We start from the raw sequence: 18,566 nt of genomic DNA on the forward strand, positions 1-18,566 counted from the left end.
TTCTTTCTTTCTTTCTTTCTTTCTTTCTTTCTTTCTTTCTTTCTTTCTTTCTGATGTATTTACTTGACAGAGAGATACACGGCAGAGAGGGAACACAAGCAGGGGGAGTGGGAGAGGGAGAAGCAGGCTTCCTGCTGAGCGGGGAGCCCGATGAGGGACTTGATCCCAGGACCCTGGGACCATGATCTGAGCTAAAGGCGAATGCTTAAGGACTGAGCCACCCAGGCACCCCTAAACCCTCGTTTCTTCAAGACTAATTCCACAGAAACAAAACCAGTTAGCTATGAAGTACTCCTGAGAAATCAGCGCTGGTTGCAGGAGATCTTCACATTAGGTACATGAGATACTTAGCGTGAAGAGGGTGGGGAGAGATAAGTAAACAGGACTGAAGACAAACGTGGCAAAAATATAAGTACAGGACTGTTGTCTGCCCTTGTGGGGCTTACGGAGACTAACACTCGAGCCAAGCATGCTTAAGACACACATGTGTACACCAGTGGGCATCCTGTCTCTATCTAAGACATATATCGCAGATTTCTGAACCACATCTACAGTATAAGGCTGCTGATAAAACCCTCACGGGACATTCAGCAGGACCCCCGGGGGCCCAAGTGTTTTACAAAGGGCTTCCTTTTTAACCTTTAGGAAGCATCTTCTTCCTTCAGAAGATGGGAAAGGGCAAGGGCTCTTGGTTCCTTTTGTGGATAAGGAAACAAAGCCTCCCAGTAGATCAGTAAGAGCTGGAAAGAACCTGAGTTCTCTTCCATTCCACTGACTCTCAGGAGAGTTTTGTACTTGATTTCTTTCTTTCTTTCTTTCTTTTTTCTGGGAAGACATGGAGAGAGCGTTGCCCCAGTCATCAGGGGAGGTGGTTGGGAAGAGACCTGGCAGTGAGGACCTGGGAGCTCTCACTGAAAGAGAATGGATGCCTTCAAACAGGTAAATTCCGTGGGATGCAGGGCTCACAGGGCTGAGTTGCCGGAGGGAACTGCCAGCCCGCTGTTAATCTCTTCTTCACCTTCTGCCTCATTCTGTTCTGCTGCTGTTTTGAGGACTCAAAGCCACCCTCTGGGCAGACAACATAGTGATTCCAGCTCAATATCCTAATAGGGCCTGGAAGGATCGGTTAGGAGGGGCTTTGCTGTCCTCCAAGATCAAGGACAGTCCCCCTTCACCCTCAGTTTCCCTTAGCAATCCACAGTGGATACTGGCAGCCATGACTGTTTCACTTTTTCCAAAGCTACTGGCGTTTTCATCCTGTTGTCCCTCTTGGGGCTAGAGTACCTTGAGTTTTCAATATGCCATATAGAGTAATCTTCCTTTTCAGCTGCCATAGCAGCAAGAGCACTGACCTGGGAGTCCAACAGATCTAGGTTCAAATCCCACCTCTGCCACTTACAGGCTGAGTGGTTACAGGAAAATTTCCGTGCCTTCTCTGCGATTGAGTCTCATCATCTGTAAAATGGGATTATGGATACTTCCTCTTCCTGCCTTGCATGGCTGCTGCGATGAGAAAACGAGACCCCGACCTAAAAGCATCTTGAGCAAAGCACAGACTGGAATGGTGCTGATGCAAAGTCGTATTTGCTTTAGCTGAATCTCCTTCTAGCTCTTAGGGGGTTGTTGGTTCTAGAATTCTCAGATCTGGTGAATAAGGCTGTGTTCCCTCTCTCCTTCTCTGCATAATTTTATACACTCTGGTCACATCCCTTCCCAGCCTTCATCTTTCTAGACTAAAGAGTCTGCGTTTGTTTAATCTGTCTTCATATGGCAGCCCCCTCTCCCCTCCCCCATCCCCTTGATTATAGAGTGGCCCTTCTCTGGATCATCTCCAGCTCCATTATGTCATTCTGGAAGCACTAAGACCAAACCTGCACAAATGTGTGTGTGTGTGTGTGTGTGTGTGTGTGTGTGTGCCCGCGCGTGCGCTCGTTCGTGTGTGTGTGTGTGTGTGTGTGTATTCATCAGCTCTGAACCTCTGACTCTGCCCCCTACCCCAATTATAAATCCTAGAACAGGACGCTTGCCTAAGACCCTCTCTCCAAACTACAGAGAAGGCCGATTGGCCCCAGGCTGTAGCCTCCTTCTCTCTCTCTGCGCAGCCCTGAGCCTCAAGGGGCTAAAACGGCTCCCTGTCTGGCTTGGGAGGCTGGGAGGTGGATAACTAGGATGGGGGGGCCGAGGGGGGAGGGAGGGGGGGTCTTGCGCAAGCGCACGCCGCTGCTCGGACCGCCAATGCTGCTGCCTCCCGGAGCAGAGGGAGGCAGAAGAGGAGGGAGGGAGAAGAGGGGAAGGGAGGGGGAGGCGGCACTTGGGCTGCAGCTCGCAACCAGAGGCAGTCTCTCTCAGCTCTCGGAGGGACGGGGAGCGGCAGCCGCGGAGTAGGATGCTCTGCGGGGCGCCCTGAGCCGGGGGCGCGTGAAGCAGCTTCGGGGGCCGGGGCCACAGGGCAGCTTTCACCATGCATCAGTCCCTGACTCAGCAGCGGTCCAGCGACATGTCCCTGCCCGATTCCATGGGTAAGTCCAGCCGCCCTTCCTAGGGGCGGCGGCAGCTAGGGGTGAGTGCACTGCCTTCTGGACTATGAGCGCCGGGCCGCCCCGGGAGCCGGGAAGCGGGGCTAGGTAGGGGTCCGCGCACCCCTGCGTCTGGGTCGCCTACCAGAGCCCCAGGGGAGCGGCCCGGCGGGGGGCGGGGGCGACGCGCGGAGATGCGAGCGCCAAGCTTGCGTCGGAGTATCCCTGCCCCGGAGTGCGGGTGTGTGCGTGTTTGTGTGCGTGTGCCGACAGACTTGCAGCCAGTGGTAAATTCCAGCTGTCTGGGAATCAAAACACTTCCCTGCAACCTGCGCCTTCGCTTTCCATCCGACGCTCCCTCTTTGCAAAGTCCCTGTCACTTCTAAGAGCTCACGACTAACGACATTAGAAGAAGCAGAGTCCTTGCCCCCTCCCAGTTCTGTCGAAGGTGCCCAGAAATTCAGAGCTGCAGTGGGGGGGGGGCTGACTTGCACCTCGCTGAAGGGGGGGGTTTGCGCAACCCTGGGGGATGGGAGGGGGTGGGGGGAGATGAAAGGAGGGGGGCTGGCGGGAGGGGAATTCCTAAGGAATCACTCAAGACAGCCCAGCCCTGCCATCTGCAGCAGCAGGATCAACATTCCTTGAATTTGATTCCTATTCTGCTCCAAATGCATGGAATAAAAATGCGTGAGTGTGGAAAAAAAGGGGGGGGGACGAGTGAGAGCGCGAGAAAGAAAGAGCCAGAGCGAGCCCGCGCATCTTCTGAAGTCGCGCTTTCTCTCTCGGGGTGGAATGGAGGGGGAGGGGGGACCCACTAGCCTGATTTGGTTCAACACTTTTCCTCATCACATCTGGGGACAGCTACCTCTGGGCATCAACTTGGCTGCCCCTCGAAGCTGCTTTTTGGTAGTTAGAGACAAAACACAAACCCAGTCCCCCTCAGCTGTTAGGCACCTTCCCAAACCCTATGATTTCACTGGGCGGAGAAATTAATTTGGAGCCCGGGAGAGCGGGAGGGGATTGTCAAACCATGATCCCACCTAATCTTAAAATTCGCCTCGGACACACTCTAACCAAATCGGATTATCTCTTGCCAACATACTTTACATTCTGCAAATTTCCTCCGTCCAGAATTCCTGCTATCCAATCTGCTTAGGTCTCCGATGAATTTGCGGGAACATCTCAAGAGGAGGGGGCGGGAGGAGGGTTGAACCCCCTATGTGAGCTCCCTATTGCCTGCGTAAGACTGGCTCTCAACAGAATTCGTTCACCGGAGGGGCCCCAGAAAGTGTCATCTCTCCGGTGGTGGGAAGATCCGTATATTCAACGCTTTTGCATATTCAGCATAAGAATTTTTTTATAACTATTATTATTTTTAAGGTCTAGTTATTTGCAACGTGCTCCAAATGAGGCCAAGGACTTGGGTCCGAATCCAGAACCCAGAAGTACCAGATTCTCTCCAGCTGTCTAACACAAGCTGGCACACACACACACACACACGCACACACACTCACTCACTCACACAAACACACACGCACGCGCGCGCACACAGGAACACGGAATGCACTCCTCACCTTGGCCAGCTGTGGCGCCAGCGCAGCCCCTGGCTCCCAGACGCCAGACTGTTGCGCCGGGGAAGGTGGGTGGGGGTGGGGGGAGAGTGCGAGCGCCCGCGGCGCGCAATCCCGCGGCGGGCCACAACCACCTGCAAAGCGGGCCTCCAGCGCTGGGCCGTCTGCCTGTAGGGGAGCGGGCGGGTTAGGGGTCCAGGGCTTTAAATGTGGCTGCTTGACACACGGCTCTGTGGGTTGGGGGAGCAAGACGAAGAGAGTTCTTTCTTGGGTTCCTAGGGGCCCTGGGCTAGTCTTGCGTTTTCTCGAAAAGTCTACGCAACAAGAAGCTGAGTGGGCTTCGCCCAGCCCAGACTCGATACTGCGGGAGGAGGATCATAGTGCCCTTACAGACGCGCGAGGCTGCTCCACGCCTCCCGCTTTGTAAAGTCCGCAGACCGAGGGCACTAGCAAATTCCTGAGTCGAGTGGTAACCCTGGGTTTCCACAGTTTGGACAGGGGAGTCTCCCCGGAGTTCCCTGGCTCGGGGCCCGCACAACCCAGGCCTGAATCAGCGTCTAGGCTGTTTAGGAGCGACTCCCACTTAGCTCTGGCAACGCCACCTTCCCTTGCATGGCGGGGGAGGAGAAGTGGAGGTGGGGGTTAGGGTTTCAGCCCCCAAGGGACGGCATTTCTGAGGGGATTCCCCCCTACAGGCAAGACACAACCGCAGCCCAAACAATAACATTTAAAACACACAGACACACACTGCACCAGGGTGCCTGCACACTACGTTAGCTGGCTGCCTGGGGATGAGCAGTTAGTACAAGGCTGGGAGCAGAGGGGCACTTGGCAATATGAAGATGGTCATTTGAACAGCGCCCCTACATCCCCCTCCCAGCAACCCCCGCCTCCCTTTTTGCAACACCGCCCCCAGGCTCTGAGGCACCTCTGCTACAGCGGGGGCCCTCTTTTCCTCCCAATAACAATTCACCAGCGGCCTTGGACGCCTCTGGTTAAAGAACTGCAAGAGGGGGGAGGGGCGGGGGCGGTGCGGGATATCAGCACCTTTAAGGAAATGTTTGGGAGATTGGCAGAGTCTTGAGGCTCTTGTGTGGGCAGCCACCTGTTTCCAGCTGCTTGAGGCTGGGACTTCCCAGGACCCTCCTTGTGTGGCAAAGCTGACTCAGGTAAGCAAAGCCTAATTGGTTCAAAAGAGGAGCCCCCCAAATTAGCCAGTCATCAACAACATAGTGTACAGGACAGGCTACTGGGCCCTTGTCCTGGCTGCACTCTGATAGCCATTATACCCTATAATCAAGGGGGTAATCAAGAACACGCACAAGGTAAAACATGAGTAAGCAGAGACAGTCATCCCACCTTCTGGCAGCCCACACCTTCCTTCTTGTCAGCTACATCATCCTGGAGCTGGATTTATCATACGGGCTGTGTACCAGACCCACAATTACAACGGTGATCGTAGCGGTTACAGTTAACATGTGTACTGAGCAAAGTATATAGGGACTCTGGAACATGAAATAAGGAGCGATTATAATACAGTAGGCTTGGGAAGAAAAACTTTTGGAGGAGGTGAGTTTTGAGCAGGTTTTAGAGGAAGGGAGGGACTCACATTCAAAGACTGCAGTGCGGGTGGGGACTCTGACCAAGGGGGGGGGGGACCAGGCTGTATCTGGAAGGGTGGAGACAGCAAATAATTGGGTGCTTCTAGAGCGTCACGGGGAATCTGGGGTGGGGGTGGGGCACTGCAGAGAGGGAGGGCTGCAGTAGCTCTGCAGGGAGGCTGCTGGGGGCGGAGGGGGGCAGGCGATGCCAGTGACGGGATTTCAGACTCTCCCACTGCTGTTGGTTGCAGGGGTGGCTGTTGTCCTTTAAACAGAAATGTCCTGGGCGCCAAGTAGGCAGGCCAGTTGAGAGACACTGGGGGTGTGTGGTACCAGGTGACCAGAAGCCTTTTAGTTCTGGGGACCCCGTCAGGTGTGCCCTATTTTAAAAAATCATCTCTACGAACACAGCTTATATTTATTCATACAACCCCCACCGTCTTTTTGATTAGAAGGGAAACAGTTCTGATATGTTGCCTCTTGTTTATTCAACAAGTATTGACTGCTCGCTAGGTATCAAACACTGCGATAGGCACCCTTTTCAAGTACCTCCAGCTTTGTTTAAGCACCTTACCGTATAGGCTAGAGGTTTTTGGTGGGTTGACTAACTAGACAAAATCAGAATCAGATGTTCCTGCGTTCACGGGAACATCTAAGGCAGGCCCCAAATTGTGCCCTAATAATAGGGCTCCCTTCTAAAACGAAACAACCACCAGGAAAATGTCCTAAACAGACACAACGAGCTACCTTCTAGAAGCCTGAGCCACACGTTCAGAGAACAGGTGTGTCTTATTCTAAGTAGATGTGACTTTTAAGTCGAATTGACAGTAAAGGTAAATGGAGAGGTGATTCTTCACTTTTTAAAAGCATTCGGCCCCCTCTCCAGGATTCCTTATGATGGTCAGCTCCCCAGGTGCCACTAGAAATAATTTTATCTTACACAATTATACTCCTTCTAGTGACTTGGGGGAGGGTGCGAAGGAGACAGGGAAAAGCTGTTCAACCTAGTGATGAGAGAGTTTTCTTAGGAATTTTCAAAGCAAATCCCATCCGGAGGCAAGGCCCCTGTCAATCTGTAGGATCTTTGCCCGAGTTTCTCAACTGACTGGATGTTCAATTCAGGTTCTAAAGCAGGGGGGAAAAAATAGATTTTCAAATGACACCATGTGGTTTGCTGAGTCACTTTTCTGACCTGGCTCCTGTGCTTTTAAGAGCTAGAGTGATATTTGCAAAGGAGACCCAAGAGCTGTGAATAGGATTTAAAGCCACTTGGCAGGGAAAGAGCAGGTGAGTGATACTGGAAAATATTAGAAAGACCATACACACGCTCCCCCGCCCCCCTTTAGTCTCTAAAGTTGTGTGTTTTCCGTGTGAGGTGTTGAGACACTTTTGGTGTCACAGAGATACCCTTGTTGTCTCCAGATGTTCCCTCACTGTCTTTTGTTCATTTGAGGCAGGGGAGCACTAAGATGGGTTGAGAGACAGAGGAGAAGGCAGGTGGAATGCGGAGGCGATGTTGATAGGTTTAGGTTAGAGCCCTCTGCGAAACCAACTCGCAGATTCACCGAGAAGCACCCATCATCAAACAGACTCGGAGCCCCTGGTTTAGACATTCATTTAGCCCGCCCCCCTCCCCGCAGATGCCGACAAAGGATAACTAAGCTTCAGGTGAACAGGAAATAAATCTTGGGTCCCCCTTCCCCTGCCCCACCCCTCCAGACCGCCTCTCCCAGCCCTGCTCCCAGCATTTCGACCAGTCAGCTTGCCATTTGCATCCCAAACAGCCATCTTTCACCAAGGGCCCTGATGTCACAGGTGTCACTAGTGGTCCTTTATGGAGGCTGGACTCAGGCCCCACTGGAGGGGAGCCTCATCTCCCATCTCTCCCCACCTCTGCTCCCAGGTCGAGGTCCGGCTCTTTATAGTCTGTGGGTACCTATAACGGCTCCGGCTACGTCTACATTTCAATGTGAAATAGTCTCAGAACGGGATCGCATTAGAAATGACCCTGATGAGTCATGTCCCTCACTTTCCAGGCTGACGTCAGGGGAGACCGCCAACCCCTCCCACCTCCCTTGGAGCCCTCGGCAGGGCCCCGCACTGGGGAAGACAAGATGGATGGTGGCTCGAACCCAGGGTTGGCACTCCTGGCACTCTGCGTCCACACCAGGAGGGCAGAGCGGCTGTGGGCTGTGCGGGCTGGGCCACAGCCCTTCCCTCCCCCACCTGGCCTGGGTCTCGCTCGCTGTCTCGCCTCCCTCCCCCTTTCTTCTTCCCCTCTCCCCTCCCTCCCAATGGTGCAGTCTGGGCGGCTTCAAAGGCGGCTGCTGCCTTGAGGCTGCAGTGAGGCCTTTCAGAATGACGAGGTCCTGGGAGCAGATTCTAGTGGCCTCTTTAGGCCCATAAATGCCACTCAAGCTGCCTGGGTGGGCAACCCCATCATAAGGCTCCCCGCTGCTTCATCCTTCTCGCTAGAGAACTGGACTCTCCCACCACCACCAACCCCCCCTTTGCTTCTGTTTACAGAACTCCTAGGTGGGAACTCATGCCTGGTACTTCCCGCTGTGAGTCCCTTTTCCCAAGCCACAGAAATGCAGGCAGAGTGTGGGGCGGTGCTCGATTCCTTTTTTTTTTTTTTAATTAAATTCAAAAGTGAGTCTAGATACCATTTTTCTATCTGACTTAATAAGCCTGTTTTCAAAAAAAAATATTGGTTTGCGCTATCGTGTCTGATAAGCACTGAGTGGAACGGGTTTCTTGTCATTTATATTTATGTCACCCTCACATAAGCCTAAATGTGTATAAGTTATAATCTTCCCCATCTACCTCCCCTGATACATATCTTTGTGGACTAATGGCCTCCAAACACTTACTTTATTACACACATTTATTATGTGACAGATCTTGCCAACACACCATTTTAAAGTTTATACATGAGGTGGCAAATGTCAGAAATAAATGAAAAAAAAAAATCCCAGTACCTGGCTTGGTTGTGATATTTACACTGAAAATGAAATTTCCTATATCCAGCTTATGAAAAAACCCTCCTTGGTCGCATATTGGCTTTAAGATATTTTCATTTAATATCTCCACACGCACACTTCCCATTTATCATACACCTCATAATTTAGCCTAAAAAAACACTCTACTAAGTAGGTATGACACATCTTTTACAGAATGCTGAAAGCCCCCAAATTTGTTTTTGTTTCATTTCTATGGAACTGGTAACATTTCTTCTGTTGTTCATTTTCCAAATGGAAATATGGTTGTTGTTGTTTTTTTTTTTTAAATTATAAACGTGGCACGTGACCATGGCAAAAAACCTGAAATGCCATCCTTTCCCAGTCATTCCTCTCCCCAGAGATAACCCCAGCAACCAGCTGAAGTAGGAAAGGAAGACCTTCCTAATGATTTTTCCTTTAAGTCCATTCCTTCTCTGGCCGAAATGAGCAATTTCAGCTTCTCTGTGTGCTTTCAGGAGCCTTCAATCGAAGGAAACGAAACTCCATCTACGTCACCGTGACCTTGCTCATTGTGTCAGTGTTAATTCTCACGGTGGGCCTTGCCGCCACCACCAGGACCCAGAATGTGACCGTCGGAGGTTATTACCCGGGAGTTATTGTAAGTATAAAAGGCATAGGTAGGTCTTAGTGGCTTTCTGGCTCATCTTTCAGGTTCTACTCTGACGGTTTTCAATTCTGCTTGAGTTTCTAGTGTTTGCTCAGTTTTTCCTCCTTGAGGTTTCCCTATATGTGTTTAGAGAGGCAACTCTGGGCCCATTAAGAAGAGCACTAGAGGGGCACCTGGGTGGCTCAGTGGGTTAAAGCCTCTGCCTTCGGCTCAGGTCATGATCCCAGGGTCCTAGGATCGGGCTCTCTGCTCGGCAGGGAGCCTGCTTCCACCTCTCTCTCTCTCTCTGCCTGCCTGCCTCTCTGCCTACTTGTGATCGCTGCCTCTCAAATAAATAAATAAAATCTTAAAAAAAAAAAAAGAGCACTAGACTGAGAATCAGAAGAATTGGGGCTCTGTCCAGAATAGTGGTTGATCCCAAGCAAGGCACCTCATTCCTTAGGACCTTGGTTTTCCGGTCTAGGAGAGGTTACTAACTAGCAGTGTTAACCTTAGCCTAAGGTCCTTTTCTCCGGGGCTCCCCGGATCTTCCTGAAATCTGAGGACAGCTTGGTGCTCTGTGACTGACAGCACTGGTCTCCAAAGTACTCCTACACTGCTATCAGAAAAGATATGTGGAATATTTACTTCTAAAATGTATGTATTTATTCATTTGTAAGTTTTAGGCATGTTCCTAAAACATACAAAAATGGAAATCCAAAGATTAGATTAAAAACGATTTTTAATACCTTCATACTAACACTAAAATTTCAAAGGATGAACGTGAAGGATAGTGACTATAAATCCTTATTTGAAATACCCTACTAGATGATTTTGAATGTTTTGGGCCTACATATCAGATATGACTAGATTATCATTGGCATTAGTTAAAGATTTTTTTGTTAATTTGAGTAGAGTTGACACACCATGTTGCGTTACTTTCAGGCATACAGCATAGTGATTCAACATTTCTAGACATTATGCTGCTGCTCTCACCACAAGTGTCGCTGCCATCTGTCCCCGTATAAGGTGGCATCCTTGTTTTTTAACGTCAGTCCCACAATGTGGCTGACAAAAAGCTCATCCTGAAAGAAGTGTCAGCTCTGCCATTTTCTTGTGGCTTGCTTCTGCTTACATTATTAGGGTCATCTTTAATTTGTGCTTTCTTAGCAGGAGCCTTTCCAAAACACTTGCCCATTTTGTAGGGACTGGTTTAGTTAAAACTAGATCACACGATCCGAGTACACATTAAATGCTCCACCATCAACAACAACTGGTCGCTGCTAGGATCTTGCTTTCCTCCTGGCAAGGTAGCCCACCTTGGCATCTCACAAGGGCGGGGTGGGGGAGGGGTGCCAGTGACAGTGTTTCTTGAAAATTTGCAAGGCTTAATTTCTTTTTTACCATTTTAGATAAACAATAAATGGGAAACGAGAGTTCAGGTAGTTTCTTCCATAGATCAGTGGACTGCTTTATTCATCCATCTCCGGGGCGCACGCAATCTGCTCTGGAAACCCCTGGACTCTTAATATACAAAAACCTCATTTTATGCCAGATTGTCATGTTGTGTACTTTAAACATAGTCACTTTCATTTTCCATTTATACCTCAATAAATCTGGGGAAAAGAAAAGAAAAACAAAAACAAACATGAACGTCGTTCAGATCAGCACATACTGCTTGTTGAACCCAAAAGCCTAACTCTAGAGGTTGGGTCATATTTCACTAGCAATCGTATGACTTCCCAATTATAATTTTCAATTAATTGTAGAGAGCGGGAAGGAAGTTTAGAACAATTTTTTTTTTAAAGTACAGCAAAGACTGGGACGCCTGGGTGGCTCAGTTGGTTAAGCAGCTGCCTTCAGCTCAGGTCATGATCCCAGCGTCCTGGGATCGAGTCCCACATCGGGCTCCTTGCTCCGCAGGGAGCCTGTTTCTCCCTCTGACTCTGCCTGTGCTCGCTCTCGCTCGCTCTCTCTCTGACAAATAAATAAAGAAAATCTTAAAAAAAAAAAATAAAGTACAGCAAAGAGGTCAGATGTATTTGTGTTGTTGGGTTTTTTTCTTTTTTCTTTTCCTTTTTATTTTTTTGGAGAGGTGGGGTTGGAGAGGGAAGTCAAGGGAGAGGAAAGGATTAAAGATGGATGCCTTTGACAAGCCCGCACTGTGAGTGACCAAGCCTGACGCGGGTTGCCTAGGCCACGGGTTCCACAGTCAGCCTCCTCAATTGCCCAGGTTAGCTGCGCCTCCCACCTCCCAGGAGCTGAAGGCTGCCCAGTAAGTTCCTTCCCCACTCTTGGCCCTTGGGCCGGCAGGGCTCCCCCCGGCCAACGGCAGGTGTCCCGCAGACACCATTCAGTGCCCTCTGTTAAACATGTGATATGAGAACTCACCCAGTCCACTTCCTGTGGTGAGGCAAGAAAGCCAGTTGTCAGCAGAATTGGGTTTTATTTTTAAACACAAGCAGGGGGGTGGGCGGTGAGGAGGAAAGGGGAGGTAAGATTGCACTTTGGTGGCTTGGAAAGGCAATTTATATAGGGTCTGTATGACTTTGCGTGCCTCAGGTAGCTGCGCTTTGTAGAATATTTCTGATGGAGGAGCAAATGCTCGGGCCAAGATTCATGGGTGAGGAAAAGGTGCTTTCTGTGTCGTTTAAGAGTAGGAACTCCTATTCTAGAATGGTGACTGTGAGCCTTCTTTGTAGAATATGGGCCCATGGGTGGCTAGGTTAGAGTACATTAACAAAGGAAGGAGGACGAGTGATTGTTGTGATTGTTGTTATTCGGGTACCTGATGTTCAGCTAGCCAGGAAGCTGAAGCAGTGGTGTGTGTGTGTGTGTGTGTTTCACTAAAAGCTAACATAGAAATGTTAAGAGAAGAACCATCCCTAAAGGACATTGTGCCCCCACGGTTTAACCTTTAAAAAAGGTGGGAGTTCCTGTAGATTGTTTCTTTTAAAATGGGTTTTAATTATCGAAAATGAATGGGGAAGATTGCAGATTGAAAAACGGAAAAATGCATTTGAGGTCAGATCCCGTGGTAACAAATACAGTAACCACCCAGGCCTGAGAAATCCAGATTTATCCAGAAATGGAGTGCTTTTACTAATCGAATCTTTTGGTTATCAGAGAGGTAGGTACTATATAAACTCTAACCCAATGGTTTCCCCACCTTTGTGTGCATAAGAATGAGCACGGGAAGCTGGGGAAAATGCAGACCTCAGCTCCCTGCCCCCTAGAGAATCTGATCCAGGAGGTTCAGGTAGGGGTGGGGAACCTGAATTTCCTTTTGATGAGCTAACTTTTGATTGAGAAAGTAATACACATTGAATCTGCATTTTAATAATAGCCCCAGGAGAACCTAATTTGAGTCAACCGGCAACAACCGGGAGAACTAAAACCTAAGAACTAAAATATGTTCAGCCATAAAACCTGAATGAACGTAGTAGAGTATTTTAAGATTGGTCACTTGAAATATAAATGATTCTTGTATAGAAATGTGAAAAATATCAGGCTACTTGGAACTCTGCTGTTTTGGGGTTAACTATCATCCTAAACTTCCTTTCTGCTCTCTCCAATTAATTTGCTGGTTAAATGTGTTAACAGTACACAAGAATTTAAATTTTTGAAACAGACAAATCAGGGAGCTGATATTAGATTAAAAGAAGAGTTACCTTACATGCAATCCATTTAAATATTGAGATCTCGGGCATTTAAAAATGTAATTATATTTGCACAGCTTAAACTCAGGTGAAACTTTTCTAGGGCATATATATTTTGCCAAGCGAGATGCCTTTGTACAGTGAGGTGAGTTAAAATCGAGCCTAACCCACTCTCTCTGAGCTAGAATGTGGTACCATCATCCTAAGACACACGTACACACACGCATCTTTAAAGACGTGTGGATCTGTACAAGCTGAACTTTGCTATTTTTTTAAAAAATGAAAACCAATAAAGACAAACTGGCTCATGGTTTTTACTGTCCTCGAATGTTCGAGACGTATTCCATTCCTGAAGAGTTTTCCGTGAGCTTTCTGCAGCGGAGGCCTAAAAAAACAGGGGGCTCGGTTGTTGTTGTATAAAGCTGAAAAGGGCCAGAGGGAGAGAGCCTGCTCCTTCTCTGTAACGCTTTAACCTTAGATCCAGGAGAATGAAGCCTTGAAATGTGTTTCCCCAGCAACCCACAAGATGGGGTTGGCCACCTGATTAGCGTAGAAATCCTTTCATTCTTGTACCCTCTCCCCAGCTGTTGTTCGTACTGTTAAGGCCCATACCAGCCTGGGGTTCCTTTCAGGAAAAAATAAAATAAAAAATAAGAGTTTCAGCCCCGTTTCCAAGGTGTGTGTGTGTGTGTGTGTGTGTGTGTGTGTGTGAATTGAAAAATTGTATCAGAGTTACCATGGGAGAGTAGGAGACTGAGACAACAGGCATCATTTGAGGCAATAGCCCAGAAACTTTCTTTCGGCAAGTGTGGCTTGAGCTTCACGTGTGAGAACCCTTGCTAAATCCAACAAAGTGTAGATTAAAAGAATTGACTGCTAAGGAAATGTACAAAGCTCTGGATAGGGGGATTTTGTGGTTTTTTGTGGACTGGGCAGAAATTTTGTCTACCTCTTGTTAAAAATATTTCTAAAATATAAGATCATTCTAAAAGTTCCTATCTTAGAAGTCCATTTCAAAGATGAGACTCGAATCTGGATTTGCTCAATCAGATGTCTAATGCCGGCAAGTTCTGTCATTGGCTCCCTGTTGCCTCCTTACCATTGTCATTCAGGGTTCACTGAAGGTGCCCTTGGCCTGCTCTCCCATTCCCCTTCTTTTGCCAAAATTGTCAGTTCCTGGCCCTGAACACAACTTGGGGTTTTCTGCCTTGTTGCTGTGGTTTTCATTGTTTGCCCTGGTCTGGAATGTTCTCCCTCAGCTCTCTCTCTCTATTGATCCAGATGTTCTGTTCTATCCCAACTTCAAGACATGGCTGGGACGTTTTTTCAACCCCAGGCGTCCACAGTGGTGTCTACCATCTTTGAACTCCCTACCATAGAGTTCTCCTACTCATGGTTCCAGATAATACCTACATCCCCCTTTATGGCATCTGTTGCACCATATTCTTTGGCTTTATTTATTCAGGTCCATCATCCCTTATCTGAATCCTTGGGCCAAATGTGTTTGAAAATGTAGACTTTTTTTTAATTTGAGAAAGATAAGACAGTGCATATATTATGTTATCTAACATCCCGGTGAGGTCTTAAGAACCCCCCCCCATAAGCAGCTCCTTCATATTTCTCTAATAAACTATGAATTTTTATACTAAGTAGATAAAGATTATAAAATAATCTCGCATCAGTCCAAGGTTTTGCCACCAAGTTAGTTACCAAAAAACAAAACAAAACAACCTTTTGGTTTTAACAGCTTTGTGGATTTCAGGATTATGGGAAGAAATTGTGAACCAGTTTACTTAATTACAGCTTCTTGACGTTGGGTCTCTTTGATCATGGTATCATAACCCAGCCCCCCAACTTCTGGCCTCCAAATCACAGATCTAGCACAGTGCTAGGCTGCATAGTAGATGTCCAATTAACATGTATTAAATGACTAATCCTTCTGAGCGTCAGAGCTGGGTGTCTGCCGCAATGACTGGGAATCAGCCTAAGTTACAGGGCCCAGTCCAAAAAGAGCCCTTAAATCTGACTTTGATTTCTAATGGTTTGACTTTTTCTTCAATGAGTGGAGGGCAGCCAAAACAAAGCAAATTGGTTATTTATTCAGGTAATGGGGAATCAAGATGGAGGTCCAAAGGTCTGCATTTCCCATGATTCCATGCAGTTCTTAAGGGGTGACCACAGAGCTTTCCTTTCCAAGGCCTCAGGAGAGTAAACAGTTGACTAGAAGCAACTGCCCACTTTCTGGAAGTCCTCAACCCCTCGGCTCTTCCTCAAATAGGACTTTTCACTCCCTCCTTGCAGGGAACTTCTTTCCTGGAGAGGGAGGGGCAGTGATGAAGGGCACTATTCTACTAACACACCACAAATGCAGCACAGTGTGGCTGAAAGAACACCAGCTGTTGGTCAGGGGACCTGTGGACTAGTCCTGGCCCTGTCATTAACTTGCTGTAAGCAGGGATAAGTCCATACAGTTCTCTCGGCCGCCATTTTCCTGTCTATCAAATGGGAATGGCATCAGCTCCGGTAAACTTCCATAGCGTTACTGTGACCAAAATGGAGGACACATGCTTCTTTAAATTCGATGTGTTTCAAATGTACGGTAGTTTTAGCAACACTGGTGAGTTCATCAACCTGCCATCCAGGTGAGTGAGTTCTTCCAGCCATGACTCAAAAGATGTTATAGTTCCCTGCCTGGTGAACTCTACCTATCTTTGACCCCATTTAAAATGCCTCCTCCTTTGTGAAGTCTTAGAACTACCATTTATTTAGCATCCTACCTTATGCGACTCACACCTCATACTTCCTTTTTTTTTTAAATAAAGAGAGAGAGAGAGACAGAGATAGCAAGAGAGAGCAGGAGCAGGAAGGAGAGGGAGAAGCAGACTCCCCACTGGGGCTCCATCCCAGGACCCCCTGATCATGACCTGAGCCAAAGGCAGACGCTTAACTGACTGAACCACCCAGATACCCCCCGACACACACTTAATTAAAAAAAATTTTTTTAAATTTGGGTATAGTTGACACACAATGTTAAACTAATTTCAGGTGTACAACATAGTGATTCGACTTCTCTGTACATTATGTTCTGCTCACTACGAGTGTCGCTCCCATTTGTCCCCATACAATGCTAGGACAATACCATTGTCTATAGTCCCCACTCTGTGCTTTTCATTCCCATGACTTATTTTTCCATAACTGGGAACCTGTATCTCCCACTCCCCTTCGCTCACCGCCTTCCCCTCTGGCAACCATCCATTTGTGTTCTGTATTTATAGGTCTGATGCTACTTTTTGTTTGCTTGTTCACTCATTTGTTTAGGTTTTTTCAGATTTCACATATAAGTGAAATCATATGGTATTTGTCTTTCTCAGTCTGACTTATTTCACTTAGCATCGTACCCTCTAGGTCCGTGCATGTTGCCACAAATGGCAAGAGCTCATCCTTTTATGGCTGAGCAACATTCCCTTGCATGTATATACACCTTGTCTTCCTTATTTATTTGTCTATCAGTGGACACCTAGGTTACTTCTATATCTTGGCTATTCTAAATCATGCTGCAATAAATGTAGGGGTGCATAGATCTTTTTGAATTAGTATTTTTGTCTTGGAGGGGTAAATACCCAGTAGAAGTCACACTACATATTTTATCTCCTTTCATCTTCCTGGCAGCCCCGTGTGGTAGTTAGTTGTGATTCCCATTGTATAGATGGGGAAACTGACGCGCAGAGTGGGTAGGACTAGTCCAAGGTCACGCAGTTCACGGATAGTGGGGCCAGGGATGTAATACAAAATGAATGATCATCTTCTCCTATAGCACTATTTTATCCCTTTCTTGTGGCCTTAACCCACGGTCTGTCTCTCCTTCATTGGACTACAAACTGCTGGAGGGCAGAGGTCATGTCTTATTATCTGACACAAGTATTTAGTGAATATTAAAAAACCAAATGAATCAGAGTGGATTTGAATGGAAGGGAGAGAAAGGGAGGGAGCTGGATAAAGTCACTGGCTGACCTGAGACTTCAAGTCCCAGGTGCCTTGTCTTTCCAGTCAATTCCACTAGGCTTCAGCCACCTCTTCTGGCCACTACCATCAGGGAGTTACTTGAGAGCACCTGGAATGTCGGGCGTTTTGCTTCCCATCTGAAGGCCAAGCCTGCTGTTGGGGTTCAGGAGACATTAAGCGAAGCAGCTGCGGATACTGATAAACCACTCAGACTTAACCACTCAGTTCCATGTGAGAAGCTGCCTCCGACCTTCTCTCCATCTTCCCAAGTGGTCCAGAATGGCACAAGCACAGACTAGTCACGGAATTATTCCTGAAAAATAAAAGCTGTGGAATATACTGCAGGCAGGGGAAAGAGCAAACATGAAGCTCTCTTATGAAATTGAGCAAACAATGATAGAATTTTCCAGCTCAAATTAGGTTAGAGCTGCTCAAAAGGTAAATGTCTTCAAAAATAGTAAAAACCACGGGAACAATATGTACTGAGTACTTACTGTGTGCCAAGCACTGTGCTAAGTTCTTGGGATGTATCTTCCTGGTTCATGCTTGCACAAGTCCAATGAGGTAGCCCCTGCTAGAGTCCCCATTTCCCAGATCAGGAAACTGAGGTTGAAGGAGGCCAATCCGTCTGTTCAAAATCCCACAGACAAAGGTGGAAGAGCTGGGGTAGGAACCCAGGCTGGTTCGAGAACCAGGTTTTAATCAGTATACTTTACGACAAGACATTTAAATTACATTTAAAATAAGAGCCAGCGGCGAGGTGGGCGGAGTTTAACTGTTGAGTGTGGATATTCTCAGTAGAGTCTTGGGGGGCGTGGGATATACTCTCGTGCACATCGGCATCTATTTCCCAAGAAGTGTTGCTGGCTGAGTGGCCAAATGAGTCCTTGGAAATTTGTATTCATCCCTTCCGTTCATTCCCTTTCATTCTTGGGTTTCTGAGACCAGCACTCAGTGCCCCCACGTTGCCCCACCCCATTTCCCCCCGCCCTCTGTCCATTAGATTTCCAAGTTCAGCTGTAAGGCATGGGGGGCCTCAGATGGAAATAGATGCCCCTGTGAGCCACGGTAAAGCTGGAAACCTGGCCCATCAGGGAGGCTAAAGAGACCTGTAACTACATCACCGAGCTTGTGTTAAGATTTATTGGTCCGTGCTCACCACTTTTTACTTATTCCATTTTTATCCCTACCTACAGCCATCGGTTAGGGATTGTGTGCAGCTGAGCCTGGCTGACTCAGTCCACTAATGGCAGAAGGGAGAGGAAAGCGGGACCTGCTACAGTGAGCCATCATTCCAGCCACTTAGACAGGGAGATTGTTTTTTTAGGGCTTTACACGGCCATTTCTGTTCACCCTCTAATGAATGCTTTCTGTCCATAAATGAAGCAGAGATGGAAGAAGAGGTGAATAAGTGCTAACATAAATTGCAGTGGGTCAGCCACAAATACAGGCTTTCAAAAAATAGGTTTTTTTTTTTTAAGTCTAGGTTAAGGTGCTTGCTGATTTCTAAAGCACTTCCTGGGTTTGATTAGTGGGCCGGATGCATCAAAAATTGCTATTTCAAATCTTTACTTTGTAATCCATGTATCAGAGTAGATGATCTCTCTC

General features: G+C 47.7%; 1 protein-coding gene across 2 annotated transcripts in view; it reads left to right on the forward strand.

The window, feature by feature from the left end:
- The first annotated feature begins 2,292 nt into the window (after nt 1–2,292).
- Nucleotides 2,293–18,566, forward strand: part of TMEM255A (transmembrane protein 255A) — a 50,008-nt gene continuing 33,734 nt past the window's right edge. For both annotated transcript variants that reach the window (XM_059386233.1, XM_059386234.1), the window contains exons 1-2: nt 2,293–2,519; nt 9,167–9,309. In XM_059386233.1, the coding sequence (XP_059242216.1) occupies nt 2,462–2,519; nt 9,167–9,309 (201 nt within the window). In that variant the 5' untranslated portion in view covers nt 2,293–2,461. The remainder of the gene's footprint in view (nt 2,520–9,166; nt 9,310–18,566) is intronic.

The sequence above is a fragment of the Mustela nigripes genome, chromosome X (genome assembly GCF_022355385.1).
Source record: "Mustela nigripes isolate SB6536 chromosome X, MUSNIG.SB6536, whole genome shotgun sequence".
Lineage (NCBI taxonomy): Eukaryota > Metazoa > Chordata > Mammalia > Carnivora > Mustelidae > Mustela > Mustela nigripes.